Below are 15,012 nucleotides of genomic sequence, written 5' to 3' on the forward strand. Positions count from 1 at the left end.
GCTCGGTTACAAGTCAAGAGACTACATTAATTATAGACTGATTAATGTTTCACAAACATGTTTAGTGACCCTGAGGCCTTAGCGCAAGTTCGACCAAACCAAATCAGTAAAACAAGATTTGTATATGAAAACCAATAACATTTGTCTGACTCAATAACCATGGATCTTCGACAAGCATAGAAACGGTTCAACTATCTAATATAGAAAACTATCATGGCATGATCACATTATCCAAATAGATGCAAAACTACTTAGCTACTCATGATAAGATAATTAAACCTAACAATTATTAAAATAAATAAATCCATAACAATAATTGTCAAATAATAGTCTTGCAATAGTAACCTAATAACAATAATAAAAGTACTAATAATAAAAGGAAAGGATCAAAGTAAAGAGTGAAGAACTGATGATGCCGGGTTACTGCTGATCACGCCGCGGTGACTTACGCATGCGCCACACCGAACACTCTCCTAGTTGTTGAAGAACCCTCCTAATATTGAATGCGACTGCTACTAATTAATTATGATATAGAAATTGATTGATTGTTTGTGCTTGATCTTCTAGATGATATGGAGGTGTTAAGAGGGTTTAGATCTGGTGGAAATACCCTAAAAACGGCCTCCAAGTCGACTGGAGGAAGCAAGCTACGGCCCTGGGGTTTTAGAGGGGTATTTATAGGTTTTCAGATAAAACCTAGCTGAACTGGGCTGACCAGCGGCGCTGGTGGCTGGGCCTGATGGGCCAGCGGCGCTGGTTGTCACCAGCGACGCTGGTGCTGCTTCAGGATGACTTCCAGCAGTTCTAGAGTGAAATAAGCGCCGCTGTAGGCTTCAGGTCCAACACGAAAGTTGTAGATCTTTCTCTCGCCTTTCCGTGGATAGTTTACTCGTTAGAAACGGAGTCCGTATGAAGAAGTTATGCCCAAAATACTAATACGTGGTTGCATGCTTCATGTCGCCCTCTAATTCTTCATGATCCGCTTGCTAGTCTTCGTCCAAATGTCTTGTGGCTTCATAGGCTTCCTTCTTGAGTCACTTGATGCCATTTACCCTCTCTCGCATCTTCCGTGAACCTACATAAACATACGATTCATTAAGTACCAATAGTTCTGGAATAATAACTCATTTAGACATAGAAATGAAGCCTTTCACTATGGTTTTTTATCACAAAATGGACGCTCATCAGGATATATTTTGACTAATCATATAAAGTGGAAGTATTAATGTAATCATTTAAAAAAGCTAAAGTAATTAAATTTGATCTAAAGGTTCTAAATCAAAGTTGGAATTCATCCAATGGTTCCTATTTGTTTATGTGAATTTAGGACCTTGTTATATATAGATTGGTAGATAACAAAGCTCCACTTAAGTATCTATTTTAGTGGGAAATAAACCATTATAAAAAAAGGAATGACAAACGTTCTCTTTACATATATTTACAAAAATGAGTTGAAAACTTGTCCTTTACATGCATTTTAAATGACAAATTTGTACTTTTAACCTAAATTTTTTTATTAATCTATATTCTTCACACTTATAATAGTTGTACAAGGTTCATTGTTTTTGTGATGACCTTCTACCCGGAAAAAAAACTGAAATTTAGATATGAGATTTGGTTCATGGTTCATTTGAAAAAGAGCTGTTGAGTCTCTCCCTCAGATATAGATATGAGATTTGGGATTCCGGCTTCTTTATCCGGCAAGGCTTCGCCTGCAATAGAGAAATTTTTACAAGGGAAAAACCCTAGGCCGGAGGTTCTTTTGAAACCAGTCTCTCTAATTTTGTGCAGGGGTAAAACTGTCTACATCATACCTCATCCAAACCCGGTTAGTTGCCGGATTGGATACCGTTGTGGCGTTGTTGTTGTTGTTGATTCTACCCGGTAAAAAGAATTTTAACGTGTATATATGTATAAACTTTAGAAGTATGTGGGCATATATATCGAGTGAAAAATAAATATAGGGCTGTTATGCATCAAACTTGGGTGAAAAACCTCTCACATACCAATATTTTAATATTTTGAATAAATGTTTGACCCCCACGATTTTCATGGTTTTAAAAAAAGTATATGAGAGGTTTTTCACTTAACTTAGATGTTTAAGATACCTAACAAAAAATTTTTTTAACATGACCTCATATGATCTAAAATGAAAATAGTCAAAAATACACACAGACACAGACAAAACATTGCTAGCTACCACATTCCTTGATCTTTATGTTCCTTTACCCCAAAATAAGAAAAGAAAACCCTAGAAATGACACTCCAAAATCAAAAGAGAATACATACATCGGAAATATCGAAGGACCCTCCCACGCTTCTACAAGAAATCATCCTGGAAATCCTGTCAAGGCTGCCCGTGGAATCGTTGTTACGTTGTAAGTCTGTTTGCAAATCATGGTCTTGTTTAATTTCCGACCCCCATTTCATCAAAACCTATCTCATGTTTTCAATAAGCAACATTCGGTATGCGCATCATAGATTAATCTTCAGTACTGTCCCTAGAATTAATCTCAAGACATGCCCTCTGTACGATGTTGTGTGTCATCATAAGTCGAATAATGTGTTGGAAGTTGATTATCCCTTGAAACACCCTCGTAAATCCGTTTGGATTGTCGGTTCTTGTAACGGGTTGTTATGTATTGCTATTGAGGAAGATACTCTGTTTCTCTGGAACCCTAGTACTAGGAAGTCGAATCAGCTACCGCATTGTGGGTTTAAGGCGCGCCAGGGTGGGTATGCCTTGTACGGGTTTGGGTACGATGAGTCGACCGATGACTATAAAGTTGTTGGGATTTCTTGTGTTTTTAGATCTGGGCATAAGTATGACACCAAAGTGAAGATATTTTCCATGAAAGCTGGGAACTGGAAGAAACTTGGGGATTTTCCTCAGGGGATTCCGTTGGATGATTCGGGTAAGTTTTCTAGTGGAGCTCTTCATTGGGCCGCCAGTCGGGATTTCGGGTCGGCTTATTCGTGGACGATAGTTTCTCTCCATCTAGCAAACGGGACTTATGGACAAGTGTCGCAACCCGTGTATGATGAAGGCGATAAGGATTTGAATTTGGGGGCTCTAGGAGAGTGGTTGTGTGTGCTTTGTAATTATCGCGGTCATCGTGCTGATATGTGGGTGATGAAGGATTACGGAGTGAATGAATCTTGGACTAAATTGGTTTCCATCCCGTATCTGACTGATCCTGGGAGGGATCAATATTCTGTTCCTCTGTGTATTTCCAAGGATGGAAAAGTTTTGTTGCAATTTGGGTCAAAATTATTTGCATATGATTCCAGGAATCGTTCATTCTCCGAGGTCGAGAACTTTGATGAATGTCTTGAAGCATGCACTTATGTGGAAAGTTTGGTATCACCCGATACCCCGAGCAGGCCTTGGAGGTGATATTAAGGTAAGCTTTCCTCTCTCCACTGAGTTTTGGTGCTTGTTTCTTTGGCCCCTACAAGGCTATAATTTTTAATTTAAACAACCCCTAGTTTGGGTCAGTTTTCAGTGTGAGGTTAAAAAAAAAGATAGAAGAGAAGAACTCGACCCTCACACACGCACGCTCCCTGTTCTTGAAATAAATTATTATTTGAATGGGCAATGCTTCTAAATTAAGCTGAACCAAATGATATTCAATGAGTCTTGGTTTTGGATTATCTCTAACCAAAAGGATTTTCATAAACTATTGTTGGTGTCAGTATATCTTATGAGTAAGCAAATCTGATGGATGTTTTTGGATGCAGATAAAGGCTCTCTCTGTGTGTGTTTGTTTTTCAAGGTCATCCGAGAGCATTAGATCCTCTTCACTTTTACATATCTTGCTTGATGGCTTGTGAAACCCCACTTTGTTTTGTTTAGTTGTGTTTTCAGAAATGCTATATGCTAATTATGTTAGAATTAATGTGTACCATGCATCTGGTGATCAAAGTTAATTAAACATTGGGACAAGTTAAAGTACTTCACTGTTTCGGCCAAATTTACTATTGCTCTTCTAAGCTGATTTCTCTTTCTGTTTAGTTATAATCTACCGTATCTCGTCAGTTTATTTGGCTTGTTACTACATACTGTCTTACTCTTGCCTATGCATCGTGGGCATGGGATGAAGACGGGTAAATATTATGTACCTTATACATACTTCTGTGGTGAAGCAAACGTTTTTGCAATGTAAGAAAAAAGGTAATATGGTTCCCGTGCTTCAATCCTAGAAGCCAATACAAGTTTTGCTACAAGCATTCTGTGAATATAAAAATGAAGTAGGCTTACACCCATCCCATTCGTATTACTTCATCTTCAAATCAACATATATATATATATATATATATAAAGTTATGTTTGTGTATAACAATCACACATTCGATATCTAAACCGGTATTGTATGGCTAGACTTCACATACTAAATTTTTGATCTGACGTGTTGTATCTTAGAGGATATAAACATATGTGAAGTATGTGATTGTATAAATTTTTCATGTAAAACAACTTGACCAAAATCACGAACCCAAGAGGGCCTTAAATATTTTATTTAGAAACAACTTACCTTACTCGATGGTTGATGCCCGCAGTTTGGCGGGTCAAGAAAAGCTCATGGCACGGTAATAGACAAGAGAGATTTGCACTCGTTACAAACTGATGCCATTCCCTACTATTGAGTTGATTTGACATGAGATGTTTATAAAAGATAATAAAACATGGCTCATACAAATATAAATGTATAACATTGGAACCTCATACTAAAGAAAATTAATGGGTGCAAAAAGGGTGGTGAGTTTGTAACATTTATATATATATGCTATAATAATGTAATAAAAATGAACGTTTCTAATAATTGGGGTGGAGCTAGCGAGAGACGAGGCTAAAAATAAGGATGCAGTAATGGCTGTAAAGATATAAACATATCCGAATTATATCTTTCTTTTTCTTTGTTTTTTCAACATGTTTTCTGCTAATGTCGATTCATCATAGGCTAATTAATTAGTTTTCATAGGTTTTACCAAATATTAGGCTCTACTAATGAATAGATCCATTTTTTTCAATAGATATAAAGAGAAATTAAATCAAAAACCAGCATATGCATTATGCATTTGCATTATTAATGGCTAGTTCTTCGTCGGGATCTAGTGATCGCTCGCCGGGGAAAAGGATTACACGACGGACCTCCAGCGGTCGTGCTGATGATGAACAAATGTCGTCCATATTAATGTCAGCAAACAACAAGTCCATGCAACTAAAAAACCAGCCAACAGACTTCGATCACCAACGTTGGTTGTTTGAAAGCAAAGGCAGGTACGGTATAGGAAATGCTTGTTGGCATGATGACGATAAGCCCGACCTTAGATCTGGAACAAGCTTTGCTGATTTCATGGACAAGCCTTGGAAGCCTCTCACCCGCAAGACTGTCGTTCCAGCTAGCATCCTTAGCCCATACAGGTACGTATGTCATGCATATATGCTACTAAAAAATTGATCGATGGTATATAGTTAAAATACATAAGAGTATTTTGTATGTACCTTAATCTATATTATTCCAGTTCAACATTTGTCCATCAACAGGGTACTCGTGGGAATCAGATTAATTATACAGTTCTTCTTTCTTTCTTGGAGATTACAGAACCCGAATTTTGATGCAATGTGGTTGTGGAGTATATCAGTCTCATGTGAGATTTGGTTTGCATTCTCGTGGTTGCTAGATCAGCTGCCAAAGCTAAATCCTATAAACCGAGCAACAGACTTGGTGGCTCTCAGAGATAAGTTTGAGAGCAAATCTTCTACGAACCCAACTGGCCGGTCAGATCTCCCAGGAGTGGATATATTCATCTCAACTGCCGACCCTGATAAAGAACCACCTCTAGTTACTGCTAACACCATTCTGTCTATCCTTGCGGTCGAGTATCCTGTCGAGAAAGTCGCTCTCTACATCTCCGATGACGGTGGCGCCATCCTCACGTTCGAGGCAATGGCCCAGGCTGTCAGTTTTGGCCATGTATGTAAGAACCAACTAACCATATATGTAGGTAATTATAGAGGTGCCAGGATGTACTTAGTTTGGGTAATAGTCAGAACAGGACGAGCCAGGCGCACAAGTAAACAGTTTTTCTCCACATTAGATTTGTTTTTAAGTATCTATGTTAGCACAAAAATATCCCAATTCTATTTATAAAGAGAACAGTAGCTTGTATGTATTTAATTACATTTTGGGTGGTTTTTGACCCATTCAGCTCCGGTTTCCTGTTTAGCTATTTACATATTCTATATGTTTGAACCATGAGATGCAAACATATCTGAATCAATTGGCATACGAGTAAACGAGTATAAATTGATACCACTTGTCTAACAAGTACTAAAAACGCAGATTTGGGTACCTTTTTGCCGGAAACACAACATTGAACCCAGGAATCCTGACAGTTATTTCACACAGAAAACAGACCCAACAAAGAACAAGAAACGACCTGATTTTGTGAAAGATCATCGTTGGATCAAGAGAGAATATGATGAGTTCAAAGTAAGAATCAATGGTCTTCCTGATGTGATACGAAAACGTTCTGAGAAGTACAACTACATGGAGGAAATGAAAGAGAAAAACCTCCATACACAGAAGAATGATACTTCAGCTTCGTTGGAGCCTGGTCAAGTCCTGAAGGCAACTTGGATGGCAGATGGTACACATTGGCCAGGTACTTGGTTGAACCCAGTAGCCGATCACAAGAAGGGTGATCATGCTGGAATTATACAGGTAATTTGCATTTATTTTCATAATAAGGGTATAATACTAAATCACTAATACAAATGTTGAATTTGAATCTTGTATCTATGTCTACATAGATAATGAGCAAGGTACCAGAATATGAACCTGTAATGGGGGTGGAAGATGAACAAAAACTAGATTTTACGGACGTGGATATCAGACTTCCTATGTTTGTCTATGTCTCGCGTGAGAAACGTCCTGGTTATGACCATGAGAAGAAGGCTGGAGCCATGAACTCGTTGGTTAGAGCATCAGCTATACTCTCCAATGGACCTTTCATTCTCAACTTGGATTGTGATCATTATATTAATAACTCCATGGCTATAAGGGAAGGTATGTGCTTCATGATGGATCGTGGTGGTGATCGTGTCTGCTTCATACAGTTTCCACAAAGATTTGAAGGCATTGATCCTTCCGATAGATATGCCAACCACAACACAGTCTTTTTTGATGGTGTGATCTTTTTCCCTTTTTGTGAGCTTTGAAGACCCTTGCTGTTCATTTTACTAAGTCATGCCTTTTTGATATGATTAGGAAATATGAGAGCTCTGGATGGTCTGCAAGGTCCGGTGTATGTAGGAACAGGTTGCATGTTTAGACGGTATGCACTCTATGGTTTCAGTCCACCTCGAGCAATCGAGTACAGTGGGATTGTCGGTCAGAAGAAAAAGCCCGCTGCCACCCTCTCTCCAAGTGACTCATTGCAGGCAGTGCATGATCAATACGATGACCTTGAAACTGCACCTCGAAACGAAGAGCATCCTGATTTAAGCCTCCCCAAAAAGTTTGGGAATTCGACTTTGTTTGTTGATTCTATAGAAATTGCTGAGTATCAAGGGCGGCCACTTGCTGACCATGTGTCTGTCAAAAATGGTCGCCCTCCAGGGGCACTACTAGTCCCACGTCTTCCACTTGATGCACCCACTGTAGCTGAGGCTATTGCTGTTATTTCTTGTTGGTAAATATTCCACCGGTATTAGTGTCATATAGCAAAATTGCATATAGCGATCACCAACTTCAAGTTTTAATCTAGCGTAACCAACTTCTTTTTGCCCTAAACAAAACCCATCAAATTTTCAATAGCTTTTATGTAAAACAATCTACCATGCTAACTGCAGTACCAAATCGGTGAAAAATGGAAACTTCTGTCTTGGTCATTGTTACCAGCGTGTCGGCTGCCACATCTTCGTTTGGCAGGGTGATTGGGCCATATTACCTTAAAAGGTAAGGAAGTTTTTGAAATGGATTTTTCTGACTAAAAAGTGTTGGTTATCTAAGATAGAAATTGGGTTGTGTTTTAATTTGGTTAGCGTGCGCGCCACACACACACACACACACACACACACACATATATATATGCGTCAGACATTCTCACCTACATATATGTATATCATTTACTGGTGTAAACAGGTATGAGGAGAACACTGAATGGGGAGAGAGGATAGGGTGGATTTACGGATCAGTAACAGAAGACGTGGTGACAGGTTACAGGATGCACAATCGTGGCTGGCGATCAATCTACTGCATAACAAAGCGAGATGCATTCCGTGGGTCAGCACCGATCAATTTGACTGACCGCTTGCACCAAGTGCTCAGATGGGCCACTGGATCAGTCGAGATCTTCTTCTCAAAAAACAATGCATTTTTAGCCAGCTCGCGTCTCAAGTTCTTACAACGCATAGCATATCTGAATGTCGGTTTATACCCATTCACATCTATATTCCTTGTTGCCTACTTATTCCTTCCAGCACTCTGCATGTTCACAGGGCAATTCATCGTGCCAAACATAGATTCAACATTTCTAACGTATCTCCTAGTTATGACTATTACCCTCTGTCTCATCTCACTCCTTGAAGTTAAATGGTCTGGAATAGCCCTCGAAGAATGGTGGCGCAACGAGCAGTTTTGGGCCATCGGTGGATCGAGTGCACACCTTGCGGCTGTAATCCAAGGGCTGCTAAAGGTGACAGCAGGAATAGAAATCTCGTTCACTTTGACATCCAAATCAGCAGCTGAAGATGAAGATGACATATATGCCGATCTGTTCGTAGTGAAATGGACAAGTCTGTTTATAATGCCACTTACCATCTGCGTTACAAACATCGTAGCTCTGATAATGGGGACTGCAAGGACTCTATTCAGTGTGATTCCGCAATGGAATAAGCTTGTTGGTGGATCTTTCTTTAGCTTTTGGGTGCTGGCTCATATGTATCCGTTCATGAAAGGTTTGATGGGTAGAAAAGGAAGAGTGACAACCATTATCTATGTCTGGGCAGGGGTGCTATCAATTACCGTGTCTTTGCTATGGATTACTATCAGTCCGCCAGACGACAGTGCTAGAGTCTAGTCTAGATGCTATTATATAAGGTTAAGGTGGTTGTCTTTCCTACGTACTAGATTGATATAAAGGTGTGAGATTTTCTGAAGGGGTAAAATGTATGTAGTAGCAGTAGTAACGCATATGGGCAGTTGATTTGTTGTGTAGTAAATCAGGCGTTGATATCCTTTCGCTCTTTATATATGCTTCCAAACTAGAATGCTATATCTTTGTTGTATCATATGTAAGATCGTATACCCCAAGCAGAGGAAGTGTGTATTAAATGATTACAAACTAGAATCATCAAATACATGTATCTACTCATTAAACTAAACCGAGCTAACTCACCGTTTAAAAGAAGAATTGTAAGAAAATAAAAAAAAAAGTTGATCTAGTTGTACATGTATCTACTCATTAAACTAAACCAAGCTAACTCACCGTTTAAAAGAAGAATTATAAGAAAAATAAAAAGAGTTGATCTAGTTGTCCATGTTTAAGCTTCTTTTTCTTTTATATTTATTTATCCTTGCTCAATATAAAAATATTGGTCAATAGATGTTTGAATCTTTTTTTTTTCTTTCAATATTAACTATCAATTACTTTGAAATGATTACTCTTGGATCAAGATGGTACTCTGATGACCCATCAATCTATAAATTGTGAGTTCTAGACAAATTTATGCAAATATGTGTAGATTGTTTGAGGTGAAGATATTATACTGTTCTTATGATTTGTGATTTGCCTTGAACTAATAATGTACGTTACAGTAAAAAATCAACTCAAAGATAAAATATATGAGCAACAAAACAATTAATCACAAGAGTTGACAAAAACATCAAACTCTATATGTCTCACATCAGCAGAAGTGCCCAAGGTAAGAAAAGGACATATTAGTGGGAGAAATATATGATTGCATAGTTCCCTCCCAAAAATCTACTACCAACCAATTTTGGACTTATCATTCATTATTTTTACTGTATATCACATGCTTAAAGCTTTCTCGGTTTTGTAAAATTTCCAAAAAATCTGAACTTTTTTTTGAAAGGTAGGGAAGGAGACAACACAGATTTCTAAACCAGTAAGTATGGGTATTAACTGAGTTATGTTGATTGTATGAGTAATGAAATGCAAAGAAATGACTTCAGTAGAAATGGCAGAAACATAATTATTGACCACAGAATTAAACAAACAAATTCCATAATGCTTTTGACTAGGATTTTAAATTATTTCTCACCTCAAAGCAGGTAACTAAAATGCCAATGCATATGCACCATTGACAATACATGTTCATGTGCAACTAGTGAAATTCGGGAAAAAAAAAATCAATAAATTCATCTAAAATATTGAAAACGTAAGCATTGACCACAATGTCAAACAATGGAAGTCAACAATGGTTACGAGGAAATTTAAGAATCACAATTTCTACTTTTTATACCCCCCACAATGATTTACTGGAGTCTCAACCCTAACAGCATACTCGAGAGTAAAGTGGCTCCAAATTTCGTTCTTAATCTAGTGCAAATTAGTAAAAGTTCAATAAAAACAATGTTACTGACTTGGTATCTCTGTCAAGTGCCTTGATACTAACTCTTTGACTACTGATTTTGACTTTGACTTCTTCCTTTCTTTGATTTGTTCTTCTCCTGCATCTTCTTCTTCTTTGCTTCAGCACTGATCCATGTGTAGTCGGCAGGAATCGCAAAAGGGTCAACAATATTTTCTATCCTACTGCTTGAAGCATTGGATGTTGAGTTAGCACGATGGTATGGAGTCTTAATCCACTGAAACCAAGATGAGGATGGTGCAGAGGGATTTGTCATTGATGGGCTATCATGGTCACCGCCAGTTGGACTAGAAGGTGGGGTGGCGAATTCATCTGATGGTTGTAGTTCTTCAAACTTTGTGAAAGTAACCAGCACCCGTATTGTGGGGATCACTGGAATAGCAACCTGAAACCAACATATCAACCAAAATTTTAATCAATACCACTATATCATAAAATCTTTTGCATCCAACTTCCGCAAGATATACCATCAATGAGTTAACAAACAATGTTTTACAGTAACAAACTAACAAATGAACCCTTTTATTGGCGCTCACAGCTTAGATGTAGATGACAACTGACAATAAGCTGCAGAAACAGTTCTGACTTCCTGAAAATTAAATGAAGAGAAACTTTTTGAAGTCATATTCCATTATTTCACACAAAGTCTCTTTTTTCCTCCCACTTTCATCTGGTTCCCTCAAAGATCATGTGCAATAAATGTCATATTTCCTAAGCAAAAATGGATGAAATTAACTCTTCCACTACAAGTTAAGCGCCAAAGTACTGAACCGTGTTACAATACCTACGAAGTCTAATTCTAACTATCCAAATGTCACAACTTCAAAGAGGCACATCCAACACCATCTAAATTATCATTATATTCATATAAAAAAAGGGCAAGCAGTGTAAGAAATATATAGTGGCAAGAACCGAATAGAAGAATCGAAAGGTATACTACTATTTCTTTCAGAAATGCACAAGTAACATGTCCATATTATTAAAAAAACAAAAATAAGACTGTATGATGGTAACATTACCACCCTGATACAAAGTAGTATTCATTTGAGAATCCTTCAAATGAACACATCAAGTAAACTACCATCAACTTCATTGTAAGCTGCTTGTTAGTCAGCAGCAAATATGTAAATCTTGACAAAAAAAATAATATCTTATTGAGCTAACACTACAATTATCACATTTCAAGTATTATCATCAATTAAGATTACAAGTCACAAGAGGTGGCAGAATGGGCAATTATGCAACTTTCTTAACAATTTAAATTTTAAAATGGGCCTGGGTCAAAACTCAAAACAGCTAATTTTCGTACAGATTGGGTTTTTGAAAAATCAGTATGTTAAGTATGATCGAAAATTAATCTAATGTTGGCAATTAAGAGGGTTTTGAGCATTAATAAAACTTTGAACAGCATTCCTTCCGCTCAACCTATTTGACTGTCCCTGTCATAAAACTCTTTTATTTGTCCCATTAGACCTTTTAGAGATAATCAGATAAACCTAACCCAAATTGACATATGCATAAGCACATAGGCAAAATTGCCAGCTCTATAGGTCATACTTGTCCATATTGGCAACTAAAACCAACGAGCTTTTTATATAGCAAAAGAATAGCAATGAAAATAGAGATAATACCTTAACAGGAAATGTTCCCATTGGAAGTTTTGTGGTTAGCAAATCTCTCAACCTTCGAATTGCCTTAACTTTATTTGCTAAAATGTCAAGCAAGGGTAAGAGTTCCTCTGTACGCAATGGGAAGTTGGGTGCAAGCCAAAGAATGGGCCTCAACCCTTTTTTATACTCATTCTCACGGCTCGCATCTTTTCGCCGATTGATACCGTTCAAACCAGTTGATGAAGATGGTTTCAAATCTTTCCCTCTCCTGTTGTCATTTTCTTTAACAGTGACTTCCATCGAATGCCTTCCAGGTTGGATTTGACTTTGACTTGTAGATGGTGAGTCCCCAAGTAGATCACTAACCTTCTCTTCCATACATAACGAACCTCTGGGTGGGACCGGTGCACTCTTTCTGGGCCTTGCATGTTTATTACCATCCCGTTTTTTCCATCCATCAAACCACCCTTTCTTTTCTTTTTCATGCATAAGGTCACCATTTTTATAGGTCAGTACGTCCTCAATTGGGAGATCTCTTTGTTCAACACAGCTATGGCGATGCCCAATCATCCCATCAGTGTTTTCGGGGCCCAACTCTGAAGAATCCAACTTTAATGCAGCTTCAAGTTGTTTCCGTTCCTCATCTGTTAAAATGTCATTAAGCTCTTCACTTTCTGTTTCGTTTTCATTACAAGACGAGAAAAACTCATCATCAGACATCGCACCCGGGACCCGTCTAGATTTTATACTTACAACCACATTGTGCATATCATAAACTTTACACTTCCACCCCCCAACAGTTTCTGTTTTTTCCTGCCGTCTCCATGAAATTTGTGGCAAAAGAACAGCCTGAGTAACATCGATCCCAGGCCTAAAAATATTAGTCTGTGACATTGCTTGCACTTCTTGCTGCACCTCAGCATCAGATGCTGGTGCACCAGCACCATCTAAAGCATTCATCACCTCTTTATTTTTGTGTGAGATCATACAAAGAGACCCAGGAGGAACTTTCCCATCCTCAGAGCCGTCACCAAGGAACAAAACAGTTTGATCAGCTCGTTGTATCCGGAACCCATCAAAACCAGCTAAAGTCATATCTGCCCTTAAATTTGCACCCTGTTTCCAAATCTTGTAAGTATCCGAAGGAGCAATTCTGGAAATAAAAGGAATAACCGAGCTTTCAAATTGAAAAGTGATTTCCATATAGAAATCCCGCATTCTTCTCATTGTTCCTACCAAACGAGGCAACCTCCTACACCATTTGCCCCATGCTATTGGCTGATAATGTCTAACTATAATCCTAGCAATCGTTTCTTCCCTATTACAAATAGCTTCTTGAAGAGCACTCCAACCCTGCTCATTCTGCAAACTCCAATCCGCACCAGCCAGCATTAGCATTTCTGTGGCAGTCACATCACCAAGTTTAACGGCCAGATGCAATGGCGTATCACGATTAACCACATCACGACGGTCAATGACAGCAGAGATTGCATCAGCCTTAGCTTCCTCTGCTAAAGAAATAGATTCATTATGAATCTCTGAAGGATCGCAGAGTCGTGGCAGCCCAGCAATAATTTTCCTCAAACCACCATAATCTTTTGACACTACGGCTTTGTGTGTAGGACTATGTGAATATTTCGTAACATCTATCGCTGCCATTACTAAATACTAATCAATCCAAAAACACAACCAAACCCTAATCAGCCATTCAAATAAACACAAACTTGAATAATACAAAAATATGTATTTCCCTTCCAAATATCAGCAATATGAATACACTGCAATGGGCAAGACCTAAACAAAGATATAAACAGTTTTCATTAACTGAACTTAATATATAAACAGATATATTCAATTATTCATATAAAATCCTTCTATCTAAATGCGGTCTCTCTACCAGCGGTAGAATAGACCGTCTACATCTCTATCTCCTCATACCCTGCTCATGACAGGATTGGGTATGGCTGACATTCACATTATAAAACAATAATAATAATCTTAAAAGGGTAGAAAGAAAGAACTCTGACCTTATTTTAAAAATAAGGGTAAGTAAGTGGAAAGCAGAGGCTAAGGCTAGTATTCCCCCACCACAAATCACAAATATATAAAATAGTACTAGTACTAGTTTGTGATCCAATCCAGATCAGACAAACATCAAAAAAACAAGCATGTGGGGAAGTGGGGTTTGATTATAATTTTCTTTTCTTCTTTTTTTTTTTTATTATTAACTATCTTTCACAACAAATCTTGAAAATGGGTTTTGGGGAATCTTGGAATCAAAGCTGTAAAACCCAAACCCCACAGAAGGGGGAAACTGGGTATGTAAAGAAGAGAATAATAAAGCTTCAAGAAAGCATCAAGATTCAAACTTTATTATGAAACCATTCCCTTTTCTTTTTTAATTTTAGGAGGAATTTGAAAGATGATAAAATTATGGGTCAGCTTTAAAGTTGGGTGAAGGGGCAAAACTTTCGTTTTCTATTTAATTTTTAAATTTAATTTGAGAGTTTTGAATGAACAGATAAGAGGAACACGGAATGAGCGTTGTAAGAGAAAGAACCCTATTTATGTTGGGACTTATATTATATACTTTGTCACCAAAGTTTTAATTTTTTCACTATTGGAACATTTGTTTGAATAGGGAAAAACGAAGAATTTAACTAGATTTCCTCGTAAAGTTATTAATCAATCTTATATATCTACAAGGAAAATGATATATAGTTCGTATAATCCTAAAAATCCTTTTAACTATAAAATTATAATATATGACAATATCAAGAG

General features: G+C 37.7%; 3 protein-coding genes across 5 annotated transcripts; 2 read left to right on the plus strand and 1 right to left on the minus strand.

The window, feature by feature from the left end:
• The first annotated feature begins 2,187 nt into the window (after positions 1-2,187).
• Positions 2,188-3,974, plus strand: LOC122611198 (F-box/kelch-repeat protein At3g23880-like). Its single transcript, XM_043784184.1, has 2 exons — positions 2,188-3,404; positions 3,742-3,974. The coding sequence occupies exon 1, from the start codon at positions 2,258-2,260 to the stop codon at positions 3,395-3,397; it is 1,140 nt and encodes a 379-aa protein (XP_043640119.1). The 5' UTR covers positions 2,188-2,257; the 3' UTR covers positions 3,398-3,404; positions 3,742-3,974.
• Positions 3,975-4,951: 977 nt separating this feature from the next.
• On the plus strand, positions 4,952-9,269 carry LOC122597040 (cellulose synthase-like protein D1). 3 transcript variants are annotated; one of them, XM_043769675.1, is made up of 6 exons: positions 4,952-5,425; positions 5,549-5,978; positions 6,348-6,728; positions 6,818-7,193; positions 7,275-7,698; positions 8,151-9,269. In XM_043769675.1, exons 1-6 carry the CDS (start codon positions 5,067-5,069, stop codon positions 9,085-9,087), a joined length of 2,907 nt encoding a protein of 968 aa, XP_043625610.1. In that variant the 5' UTR covers positions 4,952-5,066; the 3' UTR covers positions 9,088-9,269. The 3 variants fall into 3 exon arrangements, with proteins under 3 accessions (XP_043625610.1, XP_043625614.1, XP_043625621.1); XM_043769679.1 differs by having other exon boundaries at positions 5,600-5,978; XM_043769686.1 differs by having other exon boundaries at positions 5,369-5,425; positions 5,607-5,978.
• Positions 9,270-10,363: 1,094 nt separating this feature from the next.
• Positions 10,364-14,702, minus strand: LOC122584483 (ankyrin repeat domain-containing protein 13C-like). Its single transcript, XM_043756640.1, has 3 exons — positions 14,259-14,702; positions 12,253-14,025; positions 10,364-11,006 (listed from the first exon to the last, which is right to left on the minus strand). The coding sequence occupies exons 2-3, from the start codon at positions 13,888-13,890 to the stop codon at positions 10,653-10,655; spliced, it is 1,992 nt and encodes a 663-aa protein (XP_043612575.1). The 5' UTR covers positions 13,891-14,025; positions 14,259-14,702; the 3' UTR covers positions 10,364-10,652.
• Positions 14,703-15,012: the final 310 nt, after the last annotated feature.

The sequence above is a fragment of the Erigeron canadensis genome, chromosome 1 (genome assembly GCF_010389155.1).
Source record: "Erigeron canadensis isolate Cc75 chromosome 1, C_canadensis_v1, whole genome shotgun sequence".
NCBI classification, from domain to species: Eukaryota; Viridiplantae; Streptophyta; class Magnoliopsida; order Asterales; family Asteraceae; genus Erigeron; species Erigeron canadensis.

Excerpts from the sequence above, each read along its gene's own strand:
- LOC122597040 (XM_043769675.1), top strand. The coding sequence starts at position 5,067 with ATGCATTATGCATTTGCATTATTAATGGCTAGTTCTTCGTCGGGATCT. Across the intron at positions 5,979-6,347 it reads AGGCTGTCAGTTTTGGCCAT|ATTTGGGTACCTTTTTGCCG; the intron begins GTATGTAAGAAC and ends CTAAAAACGCAG. Across the intron at positions 6,729-6,817 it reads ATCATGCTGGAATTATACAG|ATAATGAGCAAGGTACCAGA; the intron begins GTAATTTGCATT and ends ATGTCTACATAG.
- LOC122584483 (XM_043756640.1), bottom strand. The coding sequence starts at position 13,890 with ATGGCAGCGATAGATGTTACGAAATATTCACATAGTCCTACACACAAA. Across the intron at positions 11,007-12,252 it reads TGGGAACATTTCCTGTTAAG|GTTGCTATTCCAGTGATCCC; the intron begins GTATTATCTCTA and ends TGTTGGTTTCAG.
- LOC122611198 (XM_043784184.1), top strand. The coding sequence starts at position 2,258 with ATGACACTCCAAAATCAAAAGAGAATACATACATCGGAAATATCGAAG.